The sequence below is a fragment of the Mastigoproctus giganteus genome, chromosome 3, assembly GCF_048544385.1.
Source record: "Mastigoproctus giganteus isolate SK-2022 chromosome 3, ASM4854438v1, whole genome shotgun sequence".
NCBI lineage: Eukaryota > Metazoa > Arthropoda > Arachnida > Uropygi > Thelyphonidae > Mastigoproctus > Mastigoproctus giganteus.
The window spans coordinates 15,794,364-15,821,122 of NC_143577.1; the positions used below are offsets into that span (position 1 = coordinate 15,794,364).

The following is a 26,759-nucleotide window of genomic DNA, read 5'->3' on the forward strand; positions in this document are numbered from 1 at the left end:
TTTTTTTTTTTTTTTTTGTCAAGTGTGTGTACTTGAGCCTAAAAGTTGCGTAGCCACTTTTAAGCTCGAAGTACCCGACTGGAACAGCACTGTCACCTAGTGATATAAGTAGCACGCATAACGGAAGCTAACCGAACAAGTAGTTCGTTCGGTTAGTTTCTTGTATGATGACAGAAACAGTCTAGTTATTTAATGATCCATCCTGGTATAATTCATTTGTTGCGATTAATATACCGAATTAAATGTTCATCGCGACCGTTATTTGTGTGGTCAATACAAAAGCGTTTCTGTTTTACTGAATGGGCTATGTTTACTATCGACAGTATATCAATTATCACTTTTCCCCTGGTCTGGAACGCTTCAATTTCGGATTTCATAGTACACCATTGTGATAACACTCGTCATCAGTTGTATGTAGGTCATATTACATCCAGGAAATGGGCGAATTATCTCTTTAACAATAGAGGGTAACCGACACTCCAGCACTTGTATTGTCTCTGGCGAGAACACCAAGTTCATGACATTCTGCCCCTTCCCACCAATGCACTTATACCTGTACCTCCTGCTTTGTGCACAGCACAATGCCCATGTGGAAAGTGGGATCTTGGAATCATTCAGTTAGTCATGCTCTGTAACTTTGGTTGCTCTCTGGCCATAAAAATAAGGATTTATAACAGCATATACCATTTCTTAGTTCTTCGTGACGGATTTAGAAATTCCGAAACACGACATGAATCTCTATACAGATAACCCGCGATAGCAGCATAGCTGCAATTCGATCTAGGAGATTAATCTTCTGTGCAACTCGCTAATCTGACCACAATATTTAATATAAAATTCGTATCATGTATGTACGTACGCTTAGCCCAAAACATTTTTTCTGTAGCACATTAGTTGTGCTTTAGTACAAAACAAACTATCTGATTGGGACCCAACCGCAGTCAGAGATGACGTAAAGAATCCCATACATAAGCTAAGGTCCTCGTGGCCAGCGCACAGTAGCTACGACCGCAGTTCTATCTTTTCGATTGTGACTTACAAGGCCCTTTACTGGATCCAGCAAAAAGTAATATTCTCTTGATTAAGTTTATTTGGTGAAAAAGGGTTCCCTACTCATTTTGCCACAACCAAGATTGGTAACTTATTGGAATGCATAAGGCATTCAAGTTTATCAGTTTGTCTTGAGCGCAATATTAAATTTCTCAACTTGTATCCCTAAATTCTGGGGTTTATTCAGAAAATTCTGTCATAAGTCAACTTTTTAACTCAATAAGAAATGCACTTAACCTGTGTACCATGAGGACAGTTGTAAAATTAATTTCCCTGTAAAGCAGGGGTAGGCAAGATGTTAACAACGGTTCCCCATGACCATGAAACGAAACGGTTTAAGGTGGGCTGCCAAAGACTTGCACCAATTATAGAAATGGGTGAATTGTAATTATTTATTAGTTTTACTCCCATCACCGCTTAGGGCCGCCTTAAGTGAAGTTAAATGGAACATTAAATTAAAAACTTTGTCGTGAGAAAATTCGAGCCCTTTCAATGTGATCGTCACCTAAATTAACTGAGATAACGAATTTCTTTTCATTCCCTGGACGTTAAATTCCTTCTTTGAACCAAAGTAAAATATATTGTTGACTTAAATAAGTAAATATTGGATATTTTGCCTTGGATATATTCCCCGTAAATCTCATTTGTTTCTTAGTTATTGGATAAAATGCATTACAGCTGTATGACTTGTGTTCCAAGAGAATTTAACTAACTCCTGTACGTTTCAGAAGAGAAAAAAATCTGTGGACAAGCTGATCTTAATTTAAGTATTTCCATTTATCCAGTAATGAAAAGAACTCCTAACCTTGGGTTTGGGTGATGGGCAATGTCAGCAAAAATTTCACGTCTCCCCTGAATGTCATAGTTGATGAACGAGCACTTAGATTAATATCACCCAGTGGCAGGGATTGGATAAAACACTTTCTCCTTAGACTCGTGAAAATTGAAGGGGAGAAAAAAATAGATCAACAGGAAAATTGGGGTTGTGAAGGACAGAGGAAGATACCCTGCCTAAATCATTTGTGGTTTCTGCTGCCGATTAGAGGAGTCAGCCAATTTAAACAGAGAAGAGGGGACGATGCTAATAAGCGCAGGGATCTATTAGTCCCCGCGTACGTCTGTCATCGACTTACCGTGGTCTCAGCCCGACCTCACAATAGAAGACAAACTCGGTTAGTGTGCGGCTTCCTGTAGTTGGGACAATAATTTATTGTTAATTTTTTTTTTTCCTTCGACGGCATCGACCCCCCTCGAGGGCAACTCATAACCTGACACAATAAGTCGCGTCTTACCTGCCATTTGTTACGGTCGAAGGACCTCTCGTCTCGTCGTTCTCAGGACTGCGTGAGAGCCTTACCAGACTCCAGTGGACCCAATACTTCGCACTTATCGTCTCGTTTAAACTTACTCAGGGCGACTTCTGGTGTGCATTCTTTGAACGATACCTGTTATTATTCTTTCTTTGCCTTATTCTGGTAGGAGCAACTCGTCAAATAATAATAATAATATAAAAAAAAACAAAAAAACTGTGCGTGATCTTAAAATAAAGTAAATTTTAGCAGTGATATATGAAAATTGTGATAAAATCAATAATAAATTCCGATAGATAAAGATTTTTTTTTTTTTTTAGCTGGACTTAAAATTTATAATTAAATCACCACTTGGTTTCATTTGCACACCACCCTATTAGCAAGTTCCATCCAGTATCCCCCCTTTGTCGCACATGTATGCAATTTTCCAATTGTTCAATTTCTCTGTTCCCCTTCTTTTAATTTATTTTCGTCCCCTAAGATAAATGGGCCGTATAATTTTCTTCACCAGAGCGCTTTTGACATTCAAATGCAACTATGTGTTTGAATAGGTGATTTTCATTCATTTCTCGATCAAACCACACTTTGAATTTAAAGACACTATCATCTGCAAGCTGTATTCGTGAGTACACCCAAAGAGTGATTGCCATCAGCAAGCCTTGAGAAATTTGTTAACGATCTAGTACCACTGCCAAACGCCAGAGAGAGAGAGAGAGAGAGAGAGAGAGAGAGAGAGAGAGAGACAACGTAATCAAAATTCTATTTATTTAAATTTATTATTATTATAAAAACCTTTTTCTCCTTTTGGAGAAAAGTTTTTTATAATCCCTCATAGGGAGAAATTATTATTTACAGTATTTTTCATTGTTTGAGAAGTTGGCATTATGAGATACCATCTTCCCAAGGCAGCCGACAGCAGTTCTGAGAGAATGCTCTCAGTGATCTCGGTCGGTCCATTTATAAGTACACCGCGTGAAAATTAAAAGCTTGTTAAATTTCTTTACGAAATAACTTTTATCTGTATATTAAATTTGCAAATAATGAAATGAGTGCAAACTTTATCAACTTTGAATAAAAAACTAATTACGAAATCTCTCTAGGTAACGTTACTTTTCGTGCTGTCCTAACGAAAATCGAATATGATTAGTCTATTACTCTTTGTCCCATTCTTTCAGTCAAGATTAGTTCTGTAAAATAATGCTGTGGACAGTTGAGCGTTCGTACTAAAGTTCATCGTACTTTGTCGAAAGTCGTGTCAATCTCAATCTTTGGAAGATATATTTTACGATCACAACGATCATAAAACAAAGAACTGGCAGGTCAACCTCATAGCCCCTAGCTAAGGGTTCCCAAAGTGTGAGCGTGCTTGGCGGTTTTTGGGGACGCGCTTTCTTTATATCAAGCACTTTTTAAGGGAATAGAGACAAACTTTTTTATTCATTATTATTTTTTTAATTTTGGTTTAGTTGAGCCAATTTGGTTATCATATAGTGCACTGTTCGACAAAATTAGCAGAACAAAATGTTTTTTTCGTGAATATTTTATTGTGAACAGTGTTGCTGAAGACGAATATTTGATATTATAGGCATCCTGTCATGCAAATTCCAAGTATCCAATAGAAATCGATCTACCGCAGCAACCTCAAGAGACAGTTGATGCGAGAACATCGTACCTTACAAAACCGGACATTATGCAAATTATTCATGCCTATAAAAACACAGGTTGCGACCACATCATTTCATTCCCGCTTTTTGGCTAGCTTAGTGGGCTAGCAAGGCATCGTCGTTCAGCTGATTCTTTGAGATGGCGAGCCGTTGGACGACTTGAAGGCGGAGGTGGCATGTTGGCTTAATGTGCCACGCAGTGTCATCTCGACATTATGGTTCCTTCAGGAGACAGGAACGATTACAAAAAGAGCTAGCCAAGGTGGCCAAAGGCTACGTCAACCAGAACAGACTGTTATCTGGCTCTAACAGCGAGATACGATGTTCTCGCATCAACTGTCTCTTGAGGTTGCTGCGGCTACGGGTGAAAACATTTCCAACTGGACTGTGTTAAGAAGGCTCAATTCAAGTGGACTCTATGCGAGGAAGCAGTGGCTTGTGTCCTATCAACCCCAAATCACTGCAGAGCTCGTCGAAACTTGTGCCATGAACAAGTGACTTGGAGCCCTGAAAAATGGGGTACAGTTCTGTTCTCTGATGAGTCCCCCCCTTCATCCTACAGATTCTAGACATTATTTCATCTGGAGATAACAAGGAATGTGGTACCATCCCTCCAACATCAGAGAAAGGGAGGCTTACAGTGGCAGCGGAATAATGATCAACGGTCGTACCCCTCTTCATGTTTTTGATAGGGGTACCTATCAAAAACATGAAGACTGCACAGAAATACTGAGAACAGATCCTCGAACCCTATGTGCGACTTTTTAAGGGTGCGAGTGGCCCAGATTTTCTTTTGGTTTTGAAACCGAAGATATCCAGGGACTGCCGTGGACAGCACGATCAACAGGCTTGAATCTGATGGAACATGTGTGGGGAGCCCTTGGGCTTCGCGTCGCACGCCGATAGCAAACTCCTCACTCGATATGTCACTTGATGAGCTGAGGCCTGCGTTGGTTGATGAAGTAGTGTAAAGTGTTCGATGTCTAACGGCCCCAGGGGTTTCCCCCATCTCCGCGTAGTGTACTCTGTTTGTGTATCACAGCATTCTGTGAAGGCCAGAGGTTTAAAAAGTGTAATGTGGGTGTGTGTTAGCGATGTGTAGTTCCCTGTTATGTTGTTCTTCTGACCATTTAGCCGTTGGGCCTCTAGTGGGACCCCCCCCCCGTTGCCTACACTTATTCCCGAGGAGGCAGGTTAGGCAGTGGACGCATCGCTTAAGTACTCTGGCAGGCCCTGCCACCTAATTTCCGAAGATTTCAGTGGCAAGGGCCTAAAAAACAAAAATAAATAATAATAATAAAAAAATAAAAATAAATAAATAAATAAATAAAGTAAAAAAAATGGGATTTGTTACCACGGAATCATATAGACATGCTTATATCGAATATGGTTCATTGCCTGTTTAGTCGTTTGATGGGATCATACGCCGTACCGATGTCATGTGACCATATTTTCGAGCATCTTGTATCGACTTCTGTAATGTGACCTTTTTGGTAATTCTTATACGACTCCTAAAATGTCCCTTATACCTGTTCTAAGTTTCTCGCTGTCTCCTCATTTCACCGTTATTCTATGGTACACCACCATTCCAAATTTTTCCTGCTTCATTGCAAGCTGCACGAGTTACAGAACACGTTTTCTACGTGTTTTGTTAATTTTGTCGAGCAATGTACCATCGAATTTAAACCTCTGAGCCTCGACTTTAGGGTGACCATTTCAAAACTCCAACCTCGGTACATAAGGTATGATTTAAGAGGCTGCCGCATCCATCCCACTAATCCACGTATGAAGTCCATATTCATACTCGTAGCTAAGTTCTATGTCTAATCTGTTTATTTTCTGTTCTGGAAATTTATCTTTAAAATACCCTTTAAAACAACCTTAAAATATTTCATAAAATTCATTCCTCTGGAAATATATGAAATTAATTTCCAGGGGCGTGAAATTTATGAAATATTTAAGGGTGTGCAAGGTATGAAAGGCCCTAGACTTGCCCGTAAAATATTACTCGCCATGGCGAGTAATATTTTAAGGGAAAGTATTTTTTTTTTTTGCCACTACCAATGGCTAACTGAAGCAAGCATGGAGATTTTCCTTATCTCGCGGCATACCATTTGGGAATCAGTGGTCTCAATGATTATTTTCTGCTTTTCTGTTATACATTATGACTAGACTTGAACTGGTTGACTCATGATGGTTGTCTCTTTCTCTGTAGGATTCACAGGTACCAACTGTGAGATTAACATTGACGACTGTCCAGGAAATCTCTGCCAGAACGGAGCAACTTGTATTGATGGGGTTAACAGCTACACCTGCCACTGCCCTCCGACCTATACCGGTAAGAAAACTCCATTTCATAAACTTTAGAAATCGGGGGTATTGTACCAATTGTAATTGATGCATTTTCTGGGTTGCGGAAATGATTTCTTACCGTGGACTGATTTGTCTTTACAGGTCCCTATTGCAATAACGATGTGGACGAATGTGCTCTAAGACCGAGTGTGTGTAGGAATGGGGCAACTTGCATTAATACTGTTGGGGGGTACTCTTGTATCTGCGTCAACGGGTGGACGGGACCTGACTGCAGTGAAAATATCGACGACTGTGCTGTTGCCGCTTGTTTCAATGGGGCCACTTGTCACGATCGTGTTGGGTCCTTCTACTGTCAGTGTGCTACCGGGAAAACAGGTAATACCTATCGTATTGTTCTTTGCACGTGTAGTAATATTGACTAAAATATTATTGTGATATTTCATTTATTTTGAAATAAAAAAATATATTTTTTAATAATTCTCTTGAAGGACTTCTTTGCCATCTGGATGACGCCTGCACTAGTAACCCCTGTCATGCTGGCGCGATCTGCGATACGAATCCAATCGATGGGACCTATATATGCTCTTGTCCCAATGGATTCAAAGGAGTTGACTGCATGGAAGATATCGATGAATGTGACGAAGGTCAGTTAATTTCTTTTCATTCCACAGACTTCTAGATTATTAAATTAAGTGGACATTTTTGCTACATTTGCGCACTAAATTAGAAATGGTGTTACTAATTGAATTTTCCTAGTTAGATCGCGCTAGTTAATAATTAATTAATGATTAATTGTGATCGTTGTGTTTTATTCAGGTTCTCCATGTGAACATGGTGGCGTGTGTGTGAACACTCCAGGTTCGTTCCGTTGCAATTGTACCAAAGGTTTCACTGGCCCCCGTTGTGAAATCAACATTAATGAATGCGATTCGAATCCGTGTCAGAACGAAGGCACATGCCTAGATGAGCGAGGCGGTTTTCGCTGTGTTTGCATGCCTGGTGAGTAAAACCATTTTTTTATTTTTTTTATTTTATTGTATTAACGGCCAGTACGTTATAAGTAGATGCGAAGTCATTTAGTTTTAATCTTGCGGACGATAGGGGGCTAATAAAATTTCGCATGCTGCAATAGAAAACTAGATTTTATACATTATTATTAGCTGCATGGTGCAAGGAAGCCTGATGAGGCTTATGCTGCACCAGCCAAAAAAAAAAAAAAAAAAAAAAATTCCTGAGTACCCTGTGAGGGAGAGAGACTCAAAAGTAGAAGGGAAATACCAAGAAAGAGAAGAATGATGATATCCAGCACAGGACGCTGGGTGTGCCAAGCCCATACTCACCAGATGAGCTCTTGGTGTTAGGTAAATACATGGCCAAAACTTTATGCGAATTATATTTTATATGTAATTTATTACGTATAAGCTTATAAGCAATTTATACTAATTTTTTATATTTAATAATATTTAATTAATAATTCTTTTAATTTGTATTCGTATTCTTAATGTTGCATATTGTATTTTAGTCAAACTGGATTGTTGTTGAAGGTTTTGGTACATGGGCTACAAGGGCCATATTGTGCCTTTCAAATTATTAATACAAATTTGTATAATAGTTTCAAGTTATAAATAACTGGATTGATTGATGCCGAATATCCGTATTTTCTAATTTTTAATTTAACTTTTATTCGGTTTATGTAACCAAAAGATAATGAAATAAATATTTATAAATTTTTAACCGATAATAACCCAGATTTAATTCATAAATCTTCAAAAAGGGGAAAAATTGTGATTTTGCCTTACACGTTGACATAATGTCGATGGTAACCGCAATGTCACTACTGGCCACTACGTGAATAGGTCCCGTTATGATTCATTTTGCCAACCTTGAGAGCTTGCGCCTAGATGCGGTTGCATCCATCATAAAATGCCCAATATTATATTATGTGCTTCTGAAAACATTGTCCTCCATGGACAATGGAGGACAACGCTCATTTGAAGAAATTTGGATTCGAATCGCTTCAGGGGACTGGAGTATTTTTAAGGGCCCTTTCAATCGGTACTGAACTGTGGACTGACAATGTCAGACCGATGGTAAAGTCTAGAGTAAAGACCGATGGTAAGGTATCATGGATTTTTTACTGCTGCCAAAAAATATATTATTTCCTATAATTGCAAATTCAATAACATGATTAATGCATGAAATTTTTCCCCTCTCTCCTTTTCTGCTCCCTGATATGTCCGATACACATTACCAGAGCTTGATATCCTTATCGCCACGATCATTCGCACACTTTTTCTGTTTCTTCTCATTCCTTGCATGGCCTATATAGGTCGTTCCCAAATGCTTTACAAGCCAGTCCACCAACAGAATTCGTCCATTTTTGACAGCTTTCACTTTATTTATCGCGAAACGGAACTCATTGGGCATAATGTGTTGCGTTATTTTTCTCCTTTATGGAGTGTTGTCAGTGCTGTATCCACTCGCCTACCCGTAGAACAGGTTTAGGGATGGTAGAGGTACGGCGAAATGGACGCTGATAACGGTACGAGACTACGAAATAATTTATCCACTATGAGCTCGCCGTCTCGGACGATATAATAAACCATGGCGAACAAGTTTACTGAACCCGGAGATGTGGGATGCAATCGCATTGTCGTAATGCCATCTATCTCTTTATCGCCGTTGACCCAGGGCTTGACTTCGGTTTGTTCTTACTGGTCATTGGTTTGTATGCCGTTAGGGTGCTCTGCCTGTAATTTGTTTTATTAGCATGCGTCAACTTGTTGCACCATAAAAAACAAGTTGGGCAGCGATTCAGCTCCATCCCTCTCTCTTGATGGAGTACGTTTCGTTTAGATGACATTTTTTAATTATCGGCTTACCGAAATTCAAAGGGGATTCTTTGGAAGTTTTTGTACTGGGCAGCACCTGACGGTTCCTTTGTGATTCAACCCTACATAAACCTCTGTAGAAAATAAATAAGAATTTCACATGTGTTTTGTCGTCTTTTGAGATGTGCCACTATTTTTAATGCCTTCCTAAGATGGCAGGGCATAAATTCTCTACTAGACATTGATTTAGTACTTTTTGCTAGCGCATAATTCTGATAACATTAAATAACAGGAAAACAGCTCTTTGCTACAAAGGGAATGAAGTTCTGAAGTGAAGCCACAAATTGAGAATTTCTATAAAAAATAAATACGTTACGAGTGTTGATATTAAAATAGCAGACGATTCAAGGAGAATTAGCATTAAAATGGCAAACGATGCAAGAAGATTAACATTAAATGACAGACGATGCAAGGAGTATTAGTATGAAAATGACAGACAGCATCGTATGCCATTTTCATGTTAATTCTTACATCAGAAATATTAACATTAAAATAGCAGACGATATAAAGAGTATTAGTATTATAATGTTGGCAGAACGTTGCAAAGAATCAAAGTTTACGTAACATTTCTGATCTATTATTTCTGTTTTTTTTTTTTTTTTTTTTTTTTTTTAGCTGTGGGGTGAGTGTACTTTATCCGATTTGATGTACAAAATATTTATTACAAAACACATAGTCAGAGCCCCTGACAAACGTATGCGCATTATTTACATCAGAAGTACTCATACTTGTACACAACAAGGGCACTTTCATCAATAAAAATTTAAAATTAAAAAAAAATATAAAATAACCACGTATAATCGGCATAAATGAAAAAGAAATGATAATAGAAAAATTTTATAGTATATGATTAGTAAAGTAAAGAGAGCCCTGCCATCCACTTTGTCACTACCAGTTGAAATAATTACTGGAAATTTCAAATAATAGTAACAAAAAAATCTTTCATTTAAAATTTAAATCAGGTAGAGGATTCAGTAAGATCCAAATTGCATATGTTGTCATCGTTTTATCTCCTCGCCTCGAAAATCAGTTTAATTTCAAGTTGATCATCGTATGCTAGCGATGTCACAGTGGCGAAACTCCCTAACCCCAGGTCTGTCACGGAGAGATTTGGCTGTTAGAGGGGGGAGGGAAAGAATTTATAGTTTCGCTGCTGAGCGAAGCTTTTTTCAAATAAATTACTAAATATGCATTGCGAATAAACACAATCAAAAGCACGCGAGACCACAAACTAGATCCAGTCTTGCTCCGGTAGAGAGAGAAAAATTCCAAAGCTTTGCTGCTATGCGCATACGTGGGTTTATTAAAAGCTGTGAGATCCAGTTTTAGAGTGGCACGTTGCTTTTAGCTGTTGACCTAAGAATAGACTACGTTGTGTAACATAATCATTTATAGCATTTTTAATATAAATATAAAAAAAAAAAACATGAATCAGTAAAAAACAAAAAGACATTTTTCTTTTATTTTTCACTATTAATCTGGGGAAGGCTGGGGGGATTAACCCTCAGCAATCTCTGGGGCCTTGTTAAGATCCTTTATACATTTATAGATCTAAACAAAAGGTATTTTCTCTGGGATCTCTTTTTAAATCAAATCCCGTAAATTACACAGTTAAATTGCGGGCTTTCACCTAAGATTTCAGTAGTAGAAGGATGGCAAGTGAAAAAACTTTCACTACTAGCTACTTTGTACAAAGTCCTTATAAGCGATGGTACTGTTTATTTGTAAGTTCAATCGATGAATTAAGAATGATCATCGAAGCGCATTACAAATAACATTAGGCGCATTTTCCATACTGCAAGGGCTGTTTATTTTGAGTGCAACACCGAACAAATTGTAGTAATAATAATATCGGAAAATTGAGCTTTTTTTTTTTTTTTTTTTTTGGCATCCTGCTATTATGGTAAATGGGCAAAAAACATAGGAAAACCATTCTGATTTTTCCCCCACTTCCACCCTTGAGGCGACGCTCCCGATTTCGAGTTCGTTGTAAATGGCGTCGATTAATCGACTGATAGCGGAAACTTAGTTGCTTCACAAACAAGCTACAATATTGATCTTTTATCGTTTTTCGCTGTTTCGTGTACGCCTCTTTTTAGGTTCATAAAATTCGGTCATTTTCCTCTGAAAGCTTACGCAAGTTGAAGGCATGACTAACTTGACCTCAGAGTAGTGTGTTCGCGATTGTGGGAAACGATGCAACCGATGGGAAAATGCTATCCGTGTCGAACGAAGCATCGGCCTGTAACTCGTTTTTACGGTCACAGTTCGCGCTGTTCTCATGCTGTATCACTACGGTGATCAAATATATTAAGATATCGTCAATTTAACTCACTCAGATAGAAACCACTTTATCGAACGCCGTCCAGCAACAGATCCCACTTGCATTCCAAATTTAAATGCTTACGATACAGTAGGTTTAAAACGCGACATTTTGGCATCGTTTGACCAAGCTTTTGACTGTTATTTCGTGAGCCAGCTTACCTTAGCAACATACACACCGATTTCAATCAATATACCATTATGCAAATTACTTTTTATCTCAGTTTCGTTAAATAGAAATTTTAAATCCAACCACGTAAAAGGAAACAGAAACATTACTAAGCAGACGACGTAATCGCAGCGCCACCTAGATACCTGTATAGAAACAACTTTTGATTTTTTTTAAATGATATTATACTGATTTTTAATGATAATCATCTTAATTTACATATGGAAAAAATGAAAAAGAAATTTAAAAAAGAAAAAAGAAAGGCAAGAGCATTCAGGGCTTTTAATATATGAGAACATATTTAATGTTTTTATTTACATTTATTACTGATTACATCAGGTTAATTGTTTAGTCCCAGTAAACAAAACTGGTGATAACTTATTTTTTTGTATAATTCTTTTTCACATTATTCAAATTACTGACCCTGTAATTTTTTTTTTTTTTCTAATGAATGTTTTCCTTGTAATGATGATCAAAGTAGGCCAAAATTTTTAGTTCAGAGAGGAATTTAGCTTTATTTATTAACCTAACATGGAATTTCTATATCACAGGTTATTAACTCATGCTTTGTAGCAACTACTCTGATAAAGCTGAGCATGGCGTTTGCTGCCCCTGCTGCATGAAAAGATCCTGGTGATGCTACAGTTTGCAGCCACTGAGAACTTGTGCCTGGATGTTAACATGTCCTTGCATTGTCATCATTAATGTGGCCCTGCATTGTCATCACTAAAGTTTATTAAGAAAGTTTAAAGTTGAATGATTGATGCTTATTTAGGTGGCTGTATTTATCTGATTAATTGATTGTGTGCTTAATATTTTTGAACTCATTGATGACAGTTGTAGAAGAATGCCAACTCTATTTTATAGAGTAGTTCTGCAACTACAGTGGAGAATTCTTAAGGGATAAAACTAGCTATTGTGTTTATGATCATTCATTTGTTTAAACATAATTCACAGAACTTATACTTTTTAATCTTTGTATATTGTTAAAACCTTTTGAATTAGTTTGGTTGTTTTGGGGATCCATTGATGCATAAGTTATTTTTATCACAGGATTGATGTCAGCCTTTTATCATTAATATTGCAGTAAGGCCTGAAAAAAATCGCCAACCACTCATCCCTTTTATCAGGCAGTGCGTTTGTGTATCCAAATGCTAATTTTCATGTTGCATGAACTAAAAAATTCTGCATATTTATAGAGAAAACGTTACCCCTCCTCATCTGAGATCAATTACTTGCAGCCCTAGTTGAAAAGTTCTTTAGGAGATTCTTCCAGAATCTAATGGTATTTCGAATATGGACTTCTCTGAACAAGTGATAAGTCACCACCCCCGTACTGTCATGTCACCTTAGAAATTAGAAAATAGGCCACCAAAATTTAGCCATCTAAAATGAAACAATATTCCCCATGTTATGTTTTATTTAAATAAATTTTTGTTTAATAACATTTGAGTTTTAATGTTCTTCACTAGTCATAGCTTAATATGTATTAATAAAAATAAGTTTGAAAATTGGGTGAGTATTGACAATTTATTACTTTCCCAGAATGTGTTCTTAACTGTTGTATGAAAGTGTGCATACAGTAGCATGCATTTCTATTATGTGCCATATATTTGGAATCTATGTTGTGCATTATAGTAGGATGAAGCGTATTTCATTTTATTGTTTCCCTTTTTATAACAGCATCAGATGTTCAAATATGAATTTCCTTTCAGCCCTAATGAAATTCCAGATGTTAGTAACTCATTGATATTTAATACTGTATGTAAGATGCAGCATAACTCAGTGATACTTCTTCTTCAAGAGCAGTATTTCATTTACAATGGGTTTCCTCAGCTTACAAGTTATTTTTGGTAGGAATTTTTTCAAATTTTTTCAACTACAAAGTGCGGTTTAGTCTTGGTCAGTTAAACCTCGGGCTGTCATGCTCCCATACTCCATCCATCCATGTCCTCTTAGGTCTTTCTCTTCCTGAGGGTATCCATTCCAGGATAGCCTTTGGATATCTGGTTTATTGCATCCATTTTACATGTCCATACTATGTTAAATGCCTTTCTTCGATAGTGTCAATAATATTCTTTTTCACTTCAAAGTCCAGGTTTCCATCCCATACAATAAAAGATTTTGTACAATCGTTTGAAATATAAGTTATTTTATTTTATTTTATTTTATTTTTATTTAGAATATTTTTGCTCTGTAGAACAGTATTTACATGCCAATATCCTTTCTGTCTGCCGTATGCAATTCTCTTACTGATCTCTGCTTGGGATGATCATCGCTTTGTAAGATTGATCCCAAATATTTGAATTTATTGACTATTTGATTTGAAAAGTGACACAAAATGGTTTTTTTTTTATGGATCTCCATAGAGTTTGTGAAAATTTCCACATATAATTCCTTATTTTACTGTAGAATCATGAAAATTTTATAACTTGTAATTTTAAAAATATTGAAGATAAAGTTGATAATCCTTAATCCACTGTCATTATTTAGGTTATAGCGGGATTCACTGTGAAATTGATATCGATGAATGTACTCCTAATCCTTGTTTGAATGGGGGTATCTGCAGTGACATGATCAATGGATTCAAGTGCCTTTGTCCAATTGGGTTTTCGGGAAGAAAATGTGAAATAAATGAAGATGATTGTCTTAGTCATCCTTGCCAGAATGGGGGATCTTGTACTGATGCTATTGCCAGTTATACCTGTGATTGTCCTGCTGGTATGTATTCTTTTTATTGGAGACTATTTTAAAAACATAAAAGTATGCAGAAAAAGCAAAAGTTATTATTTTATTTATTTTTTTATTATTTTATTTTATAGGTGTGCTGTTTTGACCTAGAGAAAGTGTTACTGTTTCCCCCCCCCCACCCTATTTTCCTTTTTTGTTTCAATTGAGTTTCTTTGGAGAGAGAGAGAGAGAGAGAGAGAGCTAAAGCCTTGTTGCAAACCCCCTCCCCAAATACATTTAATATTCTTCAAAATGACAAGAAATTTTAAAATTGGACATCACCTTGTAATGTTACTCTTTATTTTAAAATTATAATGGATGCGACTATGAATAATATTTTTTAAGCAAACATATATTTTAAATTAAATTGCACAATAAAAGCACATGCTGCAACAATTTGTACTACTAACATGCTTACATATTTTGTATATTAGTCTCCTGATATAAAGTGGATACATAGTGCATTTTATGTGGCACTTGGCAATTTCGAAATAAAAGGCAAGAAATAGTCTAACATCGTGTCCTTTGAATACAATTATTTTAATCATACAGTTGATATAAGTGTGGACACAAGTACAAATTTATAATGAAAGACTGATTAAAGGAATGACCTCTTTAGCCTACCAGTATTCAGTTTGAGATTCTGGAAATGGGTAATGGATCACATGCCTTAAAATGCATATATCATAGCAGTTTCGAATATTTATTTAAGTTTTTTTTTTCTACTTCAGAAATGTAATTCTGCTGCATGAATATTTGAGTTTTTTTTTTTTTTTTTTCAGGGCTGTCAATTATGATTACTTCAAAAACAAATTCATATTCATAGGTAGAAGGTGTGATAAAAAAAGTTTGGAGACTAAACTGATATTTAGGACATGATGAACTTATTAGCTATTTAAAGGATCTCCTTTGAATTAGAGATTCGTTCTCCTTGACATTATATACACCAGTTCCAGTGCTTCAACTTCTGGATGAATTCCTGATAGGCTTATTTTGGCACTGCCAATAGTTTCTTTGTTGCATGCTGAATACTTTCCTCAGTCATTGCAAATCTGGTACCTTTCAAGGGGACTTTAGGTTTTGGAGCTAAATCCTGTGAGGATAGTGGGCCAGCGATAGAGTACTTTGCAAGATATTCTTAAATGGAAAGCACCCAGTGTGCATGAGTATTGTCACAATGCAAGTATCAATTCCCTGAAGCCCACTTTTCAGCCATTTTCTCTGAATAGCACAATGCAATTGCTGTAGAACTATTTTCTAGTATTCCTGATTCACCATTTGACCATGCAGGACAAATTCATAATGAACAATGCCCTCTGAGCCAAAAAAATATATGTATAATCTTCACATTGATTAAGATTCTTTTGCATTTTTGGGCCTTGGAGAATTTGAGTTTTTCATTGAGAGAACTGGGCCTCTGTTGTTTCCTGGTCATAGCCAAACAACAATGATCTGCTGCCAGTAATTGTGGAAGAAACATAGTTATAGGTCAGCAGAACATTGATGAAGATATGCAAGAACTTGCTCCCTGTGATCATAAGTGAGGATGTGAGCCGCAAACTTTGCTGAAATGGATTACACTCCCAAACTTTGTGTTACAGTTGATCGGCATGTCCCATAAGAAATACTAATTTCACTAAAAATTTCATGGATAGTTAAACATTCCTGATTAGATCACAAACAAGCAATTGAGTTATTCCTTTTTGAAGTTGAATGGTTCCAGAGTGAGGATCATCTTCACTGGACAAGCAGCCCTCTTTAAACTTTGCAGACAACAAAATACAGATTTGCTGCTCAGTAAAATCACTTTTATTCAGTGTATACTAATTCAGATTGGTTGCAGATAAATAGGTGAATGATGTGTTATTATGTCTAGACAAGTCACACTAAATATGTTGCAGCAAGTTAAAACTCATTACAGTGCTATACTCTATGGTTCAAAGACCACACAGAGTTGATTATTGACGTTTTTCATCACACACCTTGTCTAGTAGTTGAATTTTTGAAAAAACTTAAAATGCAATTTGTGTGTAATTATATACAGCAGTTTCCCACTCTTCTAACCATATTCACTTTCCTAAAACAATAGCTATAAAATAAAATGAGCAGCCCACACAGGCATACAGATAATCTCTCTAATAATAACTTTAAAGAAAAATAAATTTTGCTGATAGCTGGCATTTTCTCTGTGTCAGGAACCTTTGTGATTTTATGTTTTCTTCTTCACATGTTCAAATAGTCACTACCTGTGTGAAGCAGTGAGCGTCCTGCCTGCAAATGATCTAATGTGCTGCAAGAAGCACAGCTACACCTGTTTTCAGCAACAAGTACTATGCCCACCTCATCAGCAAACAGATATTTGCTGATGAGGTGGGCATAAGCTTGAAATACGTACATCAATATCATTAATGAATTTTCAAATGGTAAAAGGATGAACTTTTTCCCTCAGTGCCACATTTCTCCAATTTATCTAATTGTTTATATGGGACTGTATCAAACACTTTATTGAAATCTAAGTAAATTACTTCAGCTATTCCTTGTATCCAGTTATTTACACAAATAGTAACCACTTCCAACACAAATATTGGTAATGCATTATGAAACTAGGATATGGAAAGTGTGACCTCTGATTGAATTTATAATTTATTTAAAAAAAAATGACTATTATTATCTAAATTTACTATCCTTAAATTGAATTATATTCATTGTTATTTATGTCTATCTTTATGTAATTTAATTATAAATTAATATCTTTATATAATTTAATTTATAATTAAATTACATAAATCTAATATATTTAATTATTAAATACTAATTTAATAAAAAATATGGAGAACAAAGGTGTATTTCTGATGTTTGGTCATTACTAAAATCCTAGTTATGCTATTTGAAAAACATGTTATGCTATTTGAAAAACTATCAGAATATGTCACTCAGCAACACATCCCATTCACCTTGTAGATAACATAATCACACAGTAATATATTGCATTATCTTGTAATTGCATTTCATCTACTTTTATAAGTTATTTACATATTTTGTAAATAAATTGTGAAAATTTAAATACTTGAATGAAGCATCACACCCTTTTTATGAACCCTTATAGGTTTTACAAGCAATAACTGTGAAACGAACATTAATGACTGCCAGTCATCTCCTTGTCATCATGGAGAATGTATTGATGGGACTAATACTTTTACTTGCAATTGTCATCCTGGATATACTGGTCTTCTCTGTCAAACTCAGATTAATGAATGCCTTAGTAGTCCATGTCAGCATGGTGGATTGTGTGAGGACCTCATCAATGGCTACCAATGTCGATGCCTCCCAGGAACTTCAGGACCCAACTGTGAATATAATGTTAATGAATGTTTTAGTAATCCCTGTCGCAATGGAGCTACTTGTGTTGATGGAATTAATTCGTATACTTGTCAATGTTTGTCTGGATTTACAGGTAATTATTAAAAATTGGATATTGTTCAAACATGTATTTAGTAATAATGTTTTCTGTATTTTAACTTTATAAAAGTCTGCCTATGTAGTGTAGTCTATCAAAAATCTTATTTTCGGAATTGTTGCATTTCAAGATATGGTAAACCCTTGATTTAATGGATTAAAAAAAATTAACTGGCACCAGAGTATATCTTGAGTGTGCTTTTGAGATAGGGAAAATCAGGAACTTGCTATCATATTGTTAGGTAATTGTCTGTGCCCCGTTTCTTTATTATAACCTCACTTACAGTGTATCATCATGATCCTGTGAAAAACTGTTGAAAAGAGAAAGCATGTGCATCTGAGTAGTGTTTAAAAATTAAAGCTGTTAGAGAAGTTAGACTGGTGAGTCTTTTCCATTGTTTCTCTACATCTGTGAGGAATATGGTGTGAAAAAAAAAAAAAAAAAACTGTTGTAAAAAGCAAGGCGTTTTACAATTCCGACTTTGTAAAATGGCTTGCTTTTTACAATTTAATTAAAACTTACTACTTAATGAGTTTTTAACATGTCTAAAGAGTCACCAGTATCTCAACTTTTTATTTTTAAAAATGAATAAAGTTTTTCCAGGCATTGCTATATGGTCACTGTAGGTTACCTTCTGCTATCAACCAGTAAAGTCAAGGTAAATGAAAGCTTGTTTTTTATTGTTTAACATTTTTTAGTGTTTCTAGTACATACATATGGAAATTAACTGTTTAAATTTTCAGTTATGTGAAGGTACAAATTCTCTTGAGAAAAAACCTTTTGATTTAATGGATATTTGGCAATAATGGATGTCCCTTTCCTCATTAGTCAACATGTAATTAAACCGAGGGTTTACTATATATGCATATGGTGCTCTCATTAATGCTAATTCTGAATGCCATGTGATTTCAGCAGCAGAAATTATATGATCAAATTTATTTATTTAGTTTTTTCCCTCCTATTTAGGTACACACTGTGAAACTAATGTTGATGAATGTGCAAGTAATCCTTGTTCCAATGGTGGAATTTGTACAGATCTAGTTAATAGTTTCAAATGTGATTGTCCAAGAGGTTATTATGATGCACGCTGTTTATCTGACATCAATGAATGTGCTAGCAATCCTTGTATGAATGGTGGAACATGTGAGGATGAAGTAAACAGATTTATTTGCCATTGCCAAAAAGGTTAGATTTTCTTTGCATTGTTCCTTCCTATAATTGAAAATTTTCATTATATTTTGTTGATTATTAGCCTCTCACAAAGAGTAATAAGGGGAAGTATTGAAATGGCAAGCTAAAATTCAAATATCAAACTGCAGAATAAAAATTTTATTAATCATTTCAAGAGTATACACATGCAAGCAGGTGTGCATGTGTATACTCATTTCAAGAGTATACACATGCACACCTGTTTGCACACACACACACATGTATATACATTTTTAAAGGTACAGGCACTCCCCGCCATACGTAATACTTGACTTACAGAAATTCGACTTTACGTAAGTTTTTGCCAGTCAGTGCAAACTTAAAAAAATCGTGGAAACGTATTTTACATCCTATAGGAATAATTGGAGGTATCATGAAAATATCGTAATGTGAACCCAAAAACTCATTGTTTTTTTGGTAATTCGTTCCAAGACCTTGGAAGTTGAAATTTTTGATATATAACTAAGCTATTTATCTCTTTAATTAAAAGGTCATTTTTATAATGGAAATGGCACTACAGTTTCATCGTTCGGCTTTTTTGTTAGCACAGTCTATTATAAATGAGTGGTAAACTCGATCTTATTGCATTTTTGATAATACCAATAACTGGAATTCTGTGGGTTTTTATGCTATGGTATTACAGTGTACCCCTTTACTGAAATCTTCAATCATATGAAAAACATAAATAAAATTTCAGAATATTCTCTTCATTTCTATTTACTTATTACAATGGCAAAGGGAAAGAGACCAATGAAAATGCAAGTGCTGGCAGTGCTAGGAAACGAAACAAAATTTATTTACAAATGAAGATGATTAAGAAGTACGAAGCAGGACAAAGTTTGTAATCTGCTGCCTGGAATTAGGTCTCACTGCTTCAACAGTGAATACTGTTTTAAAGGGCAGTGCACTTAAGAACATGTTAAACGATCAATTCATTTAAGATCAACAGTGATTACAAAACAGTGTTCAAGTGCTATATCGAAGATGGAAAAGCTATTAATAATATGTGCCCCTGAGGCTAGAGCCATTCAAGCAAAAGCAAGAAGTATTTATGAAAATATTAAGGATAAGTATGGCAAACCCCAAGCCAAGTTTGTGGCAAGCAGCAGGTGGTTTAATAGGTTTAAGCATCGTGCGCTGGTTTCCAAAACATTAAAGTATATGGCGAAGTTGCCAGTGCCGATTCTGCAGCTGCAGAGAAATTTTGTGATGTGTTGGAAAAAATGCCTTCTAAATCTCCACAGCCCTCAACTTCCACAGCTGTGTGCTTATCAGCTGGAGAGTTAATTCTGGCAACAATTCTCAAAGGGTAAAATTTGCTGATGTTATGCCTGTCTCCTCTCTTTTTTTTATAATTTTGAAATTTTTTTGTACAAAAAATTTTTTGTACACTTTTGTAATTTTTCCTGCGCATGAGATAAAAAAGTTGAATAAATAATTCTATTTACATGTTCGTCGAACCTTTCTTTTTTTCTTCAGTCAAATTCAGCGTGCATAGTTGCAAGTGCTGCATGAGCATTTAGGGGGGTGACTCCGTAGCCAGGTGGGCAGGAGCAGCAGTGCGTAGCACACACTTCTTGATTAGACCTGGGTTCGAGCCCATGACCACTGCATATCCCCGGAGCAATATGGCCTTAGTTGCTAATGCTCCTAAAAACCAAATAACAAACAAAGCATTTAAGGAAAATCTGACATGTAGAGTTCCGCGGAATGCAACCCTTACGTAAGTCGGGGAGTGTCTGTAGTTCCGTGATGTACATTTCAAATAATGTGTCTGTTTAGGATATTAATTTTCCAGTAAGTGCTGCCATCTTTTATCTGTGATAATAGAAATGGCTTTGTTAGCTAAAAATAGTTTTGGATATCACAGGAGGAGATCACGTATACTAAGTTGTTGTTTGATTTAGGCTTAACATGAAATTCTCTGGAATTCATATCCAAAAGTTGATAAAATTTAATCAAACTGGACTTAATATATGTGAGATTAATATAATGTTATATGTTATAATTTTTTGACAGTTTTGCATGTTGGTCAGTCAAGTTAAAATAAGAATAAATTAATATTTAAAAGCATTTTTGTACAATATTTTCATTTTTAAAATTTTTCAAAATTCCATGAAAAACTCAACTTCACAGAGCTAGCTGCTTGCAGCAAAATGACTCCCATGAGCCCATTTTTGTCTGGCGAACTCACTTATGAAACTGTTAATTACTATAATTTAATTAATTCAGATAACTCTTAATTAAAAAAAAATTAAAACCATGGTAAACAAAGCACCATTGCAAAAGACCAATGAATACAGCGTAACAATATGATGCAACAGTTTATATTTTTATTTACGAGTCTGAGTGTGTTTATTTTTATTAAAATAAACTCACTCAAAAAAATTATTTTACCATGAACTAACATGAAGCAACAGATATACTGTTACTTCATGGTTTATTTTCCTTGTCATTAAACTTCACAATTAAGAGGCTGGCATGCAATAAATACAAATAGATTCTCAAAAATATAAATTAATATATAAATTATGTTGTTTTGTGGTGAGGTGAAGTTAGGTTAGGTTCTATTCCTACATCTCTGTCTCCTACTCCTGATTTTTTGTCCTTTTGCACAATGCCAATGCATGCAATATACACTGGTGTTCAAAGAAAGTGCATCACCCCTTAAAATTGTAATTGTCATCCGAATAACATAAGTATATGGCAATATTTCTTACCGATTGCATCAGATAAGATCGACATACATAGGTGATGATGTAATATTGCATCAGCTATATAAGCACGCTCTGCAAGAGTTGCAGAGCGTGCCAGTAGAGACCATTTCAACCTGTCAAGTAATTGCATCTTTCAGGAAGACTTTACTCCTTGTCATCGGACGAAAAGTGTAAGTAGGCACATCTGTAGTTACTTTAGCTTCATTTCTGCATTAGAGGTTTGACAGTAATGTGTTTACATTTGTTACAGGTGAAAAAATGGTTGGAAGAACAGTCCATCACAACAGTTAGCTGGCCAGGAAACAGCCCATCCGGACCTGAATCCTATAGAAAACTGTTGGCATCGTGTGGAATCTGCAGTTGCCAGAAAGAAACCAGAGACCCTTTGAACTTCATAATTCATGTTTGGAACCACGAACTATCAGTTGATTATCTTCAGAAATTGATCTTGTCGATACCTCGATGGTGTGCTGCTGTCATCACCTAGATCAACTAAATATTAGTTTGCACCTGGTGAACTTTTCATTTTGTTTTCCATTTAAAATGATAAACTGAAGCAAATTGAGGGCTTCTGATAACATTTCAGCTATAATTGTCATGTTTACCAAAACTGTTGTATAAAAGTTGCAAATGCTCATTTTGGAATATATTTTGAGAGCACCTGTCAATTATTACTTAGCTTTGCCTTAACTATTAATAAATGTCTTTTGTTTATATTTCTATTTGTGATGCTAGTCATTAATGGAACATACCATCGCAAAAAAAAGGTTAGAAATGTGAAATTCCCAAGTGATGCACTTTGAACACTAGTGTATGTAGTTTTTGTTATTTATGTCATCTAATTTATGTATGTAAAAATGTTTTGCTCATGCAGTTTTTCTCAACAAATGTTTTTTTTTCTCTTCCCTTTTTGATTAGGTTATGGTGGTCATCGCTGTGAACTGGATATTGATGAATGTCAATCAAATCCCTGTCAGCATGGTGGCAGTTGTAGAGATGCATTAGCTAGCTACAGTTGCCTGTGCCTTCCTGGCTACTCAGGGAAAAATTGTGAGATTAACATAGATGACTGTGCCTTTAATCCTTGTCTGAATGGTGGAGTTTGTATTGATCTTGTTAATGCATTCCAGTGTGTATGTGAAGTTCCTTTCACTGGAACTAAATGTGAGCAAGAACTGGATCCATGCACACCAAATAAGTGTAAAAACAGAGCCAAATGTACAGCTTCAGCAAATTATCAAGATTTTGCTTGTGCTTGTGAACTTGGTTATACAGGTAAGTCAATACAAAGCAATATATTCTGTTAAATAGAGATATAATACTCAATGCTTTCTGTGAAATCCTTTATGTACATTATGTAATACTGCATAAGTTCATCCGAGAGTTGCACCAATTTTATTACATTTGGGGGTGGGGATGTTTGTGTTGTTTTAATAATCAAATCACCAAGGAAACGCTTTCATTAAATATGACCAAGAATTACAGATCCTTTTGTTAGTCTGGAGCTCCCTCTAATATCATTAGCATAATTGTTGTATAGCAAAGCAAATCTGGATTCATCCCAGTTATATCAGTGATAAGCATATTAGATACACATGCTCACTGTGGGATTTCTAGTGTTTGAAGATAAATTATGTCCTGCCAAGGGTGGAAGTATGGAATTGACTATTGCTTGTGCAAAGCAGAAGGAGCAGGCACTATTATTTTATATATATGTGTATCATGATGCAAAGGAATAGAGGTATGAGAGCATTCATAGTGTGTCCAGTATGTCCCAGTGCATCATGATTCTACTTTTTCCATATGCTGATGAATTTCATTGCTATGTAGAAGTCATAATGGAATACTGGACACACTTTGTAACTTAAAGCATTGCTTTAAGTTACATAGTGTGTCCTATGCCATGCCCACTTTAATGAGAGATTCTGTCATAAAAGTGTCAGGGCATACAGGCCACCACTAACTATGTGACTGCACTGTGAATGTTGATTCAGCATGTTGCCACAAGGCAAGTAGTGTAGCATGCACTGGAAATGTTTATTATTATTGTGACAAAAAAAAGAGAAAAGGTTGGAAGTGTTGGAAAAATCATGCTCATAATGTTTTTGATTTGCAGGGCTCATTTACTGATCTGTCAAAGTGAGATAATTACATCAGTTTGATATTTAAGCATAGTCAAGATAATCTCTAGCATGTCATCAAAAAACAGGCCTGGATTTTGGCTGAAAATGTTACCTTTTTTACAGAACAGTGTGGAACCACACATTTCAGAATGCTATAATCCATGGATAGTGAACCAATGGCACATGTGCAATGCATAGGAAAATATGGGGGCTGCCACCCATAAATAGTTTATGGGTGGCAGCAGTATAATTATAAAAAGTTATTTTTTTATTTGAAGACAAATTTGTTTTGAGTTCTGGCAGCCACATCTAGTGGTGAAAAACTGTAATTATAATTGTATTAGTAGTGGCACCGATACCAAGAAAGCAAGCTTATAAATCATCGGCCAAAAATAATAGAATAAATAAAGAAAACAACTACCCACATCACCTGTCTGTCCCTTCCAATAGTTTGTCTAGTATTCCATTGTGCACAGAATTTAAAAAGCAAAAACGTTCTTATTAAAGACTTTAAAGTATTTTTTTTATTTATATAATAGAAATAGGAGGCTACCTACTAAATTTAACTTTTTTTTGGTACATAAAAATTGTTATATTTTTGTTTCAGCTTATTTTTGATATATAGGGCAATGAAGGTTCACCATCATTGCTATAAGCAATGTTTCAGTGACTCCACAGAAGTCAATCTGTTGTAAATATTCCATAGAATTATGTAGGCATTAGACTAATTGTCAGTAGGAATGAACACAGATAAGCTATGTTGCTAATTAAGAAATAATTTATTATTGGTGTCAGTCACTCTAGGATGACAGTATGTTATTATTATTTTAGAAAATACCTGATACTGATATTAATACTGACTAATAACAAAGGCAGAATAAAAATGTATTCTGTAAGTAAAAATGTAAAAATTTAGAGAACTCACTTGTATCCATATGTATTGCCAGATATTTTATAGAGTGTGTGTGAGGGAGTGTTTATCGTGAAGTCCATTGTCTATAATAAGCATTTTGTAAAATGTTATTTGAGTAAATATTTTTAAAAGGAACCCTATGAAGATGATTTTTTTTTGTTTTTTGCATTTCATTGACTTAAACCTTCAATGCTACTGAATTTATTTTAATTTCTGATTAGCATAAAATAATTACTATAGATGGAAATTTACTTATTCATATCATGTGAATTGATAAAATACATCTGTGTTAATCCAGTTGTTTTCTTTTGTTCAGGTCGCCTTTGCGATGAAGACATTGATGAATGTACTATATCTTCTCCTTGTCGTAATGGAGCCACTTGCATCAACACTAATGGTTCTTACAATTGTATATGTTCTAAAGGCTATGAAGGTAGAGACTGCCTAATTAACACAGATGACTGTGCTTCATGTAAGATTTTGTCTTGTTTTAAATTTGAATACTAATTATGCTATAATTGTTACATGTTTTTTACATTTAAAGATGCATTATGTTATATCGTTACATTATTGTTATTATTATTTAACAAAGAAAATGTAACTTGTAACTAGTAAACCAATGTTTTTTGAATTAATTATAAATTTATTATACCCTTTGTTCATTTAGTTCCATGCCAGAATGGAGGTACCTGCTTGGATGGAGTTGGAGAATATACCTGTTTATGTGTTGATGGTTTTGGTGGAAAACACTGTGAACATGACATTAACGAATGTGCCAGCAATCCTTGCCAGAATGGTGCTACCTGTAATGATTATGTTAACAGTTATACTTGCACATGCCCACTAGGTTTCAGTGGTACAAATTGCCAGACAAATGACGAAGACTGCACATCAAGGTTTGTTACTTCGATTTGAATTTTCTTCTCTAAGAAGGGGCAGTTTTAAATTTTAAAGTATAAGTAGCATATAATTAAGGGCATTGATGTAGTTATGATCAGTTTCTTGTGTTTAATGGGATTACAGAAATATATTTGTAGATAGCAACAAGCACTTGCACACAGCTACACATATGTTGATATGGAGGTTTGATGGTGCATAAGCTACTTTGGCTATAATGTGCCTACTACACATATACAAGGAACACTAAAAATGTTAACCTAAATTTAGATTATTAAAGTGAATTAGCATTAAGTACTCATCAAAATCTCATTCTGATCATTTGTTGAAGTGAGTGAGAATATACATGTGTTTGGCAAGACAAATATAATGAATTTGGAGTATAGATCAGTTATTGATAGCAAAGGATGGGAAGAAAGTAATTCCCTAACAGACATTTCATGAAAGAATGTAAAATGTTTATCATGGGTGATCATTCTGTTTTTCATGTAAAATTTCAGGCTAATTAGTTGAGATTTTGAAGAGATGTTTTGGCCAAAATAAAAAACAAGTTTGAGAATGTGAAATATCTGAACTGAATGTCCTAAGTCATTTTGCTGAGAAACTTAGCATATTCAAATATTATCAGCTCAGAATCAAGTCCAACTTGAAATTTCTGAGAATAATTTAAATGTGTTTGAATAAATTCTGAAGTATTCCTTTGACAGGAATATCTAAGAATATTGTAGCCACAGATAAAACGTGCTGTTGAGATCCCAAGATGAACTAAGAAAATTTTTTAACAATCTGTTGGAAAACTTTTCTCCATTACATTACTTTTATTTAGAAACCAACAGAGCATAAGGAACTTTTCACAAAGTTTCTTATGCTCAGCTTTGTCAGCCGAAATTGAACAACTGCAGTCAACAGGTGCTTGTTCTCTTAATTTTAATGCTGCAATCTCTGTTTCTAATCATTGTTTCTAACTAAATGTAAGTTACATTTAAAATTAGTT

At 35.2% G+C, this 26,759-nt stretch overlaps 1 protein-coding gene across 2 annotated transcripts in view; it reads left to right on the forward strand.

The window, feature by feature from the left end:
* Positions 1-26,759, forward strand: part of LOC150087734 (uncharacterized) — a 176,587-nt gene that overhangs the window by 106,479 nt on the left and 43,349 nt on the right. Inside the window, exons 6-15 of one of the 2 annotated variants that reach the window (XM_090369185.1) lie at positions 6,240-6,362; positions 6,479-6,712; positions 6,826-6,981; positions 7,154-7,336; positions 14,213-14,440; positions 17,556-17,903; positions 18,873-19,091; positions 22,751-23,107; positions 25,185-25,340; positions 25,536-25,764. In XM_090369185.1, the coding sequence (XP_090225311.1) occupies positions 6,240-6,362; positions 6,479-6,712; positions 6,826-6,981; positions 7,154-7,336; positions 14,213-14,440; positions 17,556-17,903; positions 18,873-19,091; positions 22,751-23,107; positions 25,185-25,340; positions 25,536-25,764 (2,233 nt within the window). The remainder of the gene's footprint in view (positions 1-6,239; positions 6,363-6,478; positions 6,713-6,825; positions 6,982-7,153; positions 7,337-14,212; positions 14,441-17,555; positions 17,904-18,872; positions 19,092-22,750; positions 23,108-25,184; positions 25,341-25,535; positions 25,765-26,759) is intronic. The other variant, XM_090369186.1, reaches the window with a different exon arrangement.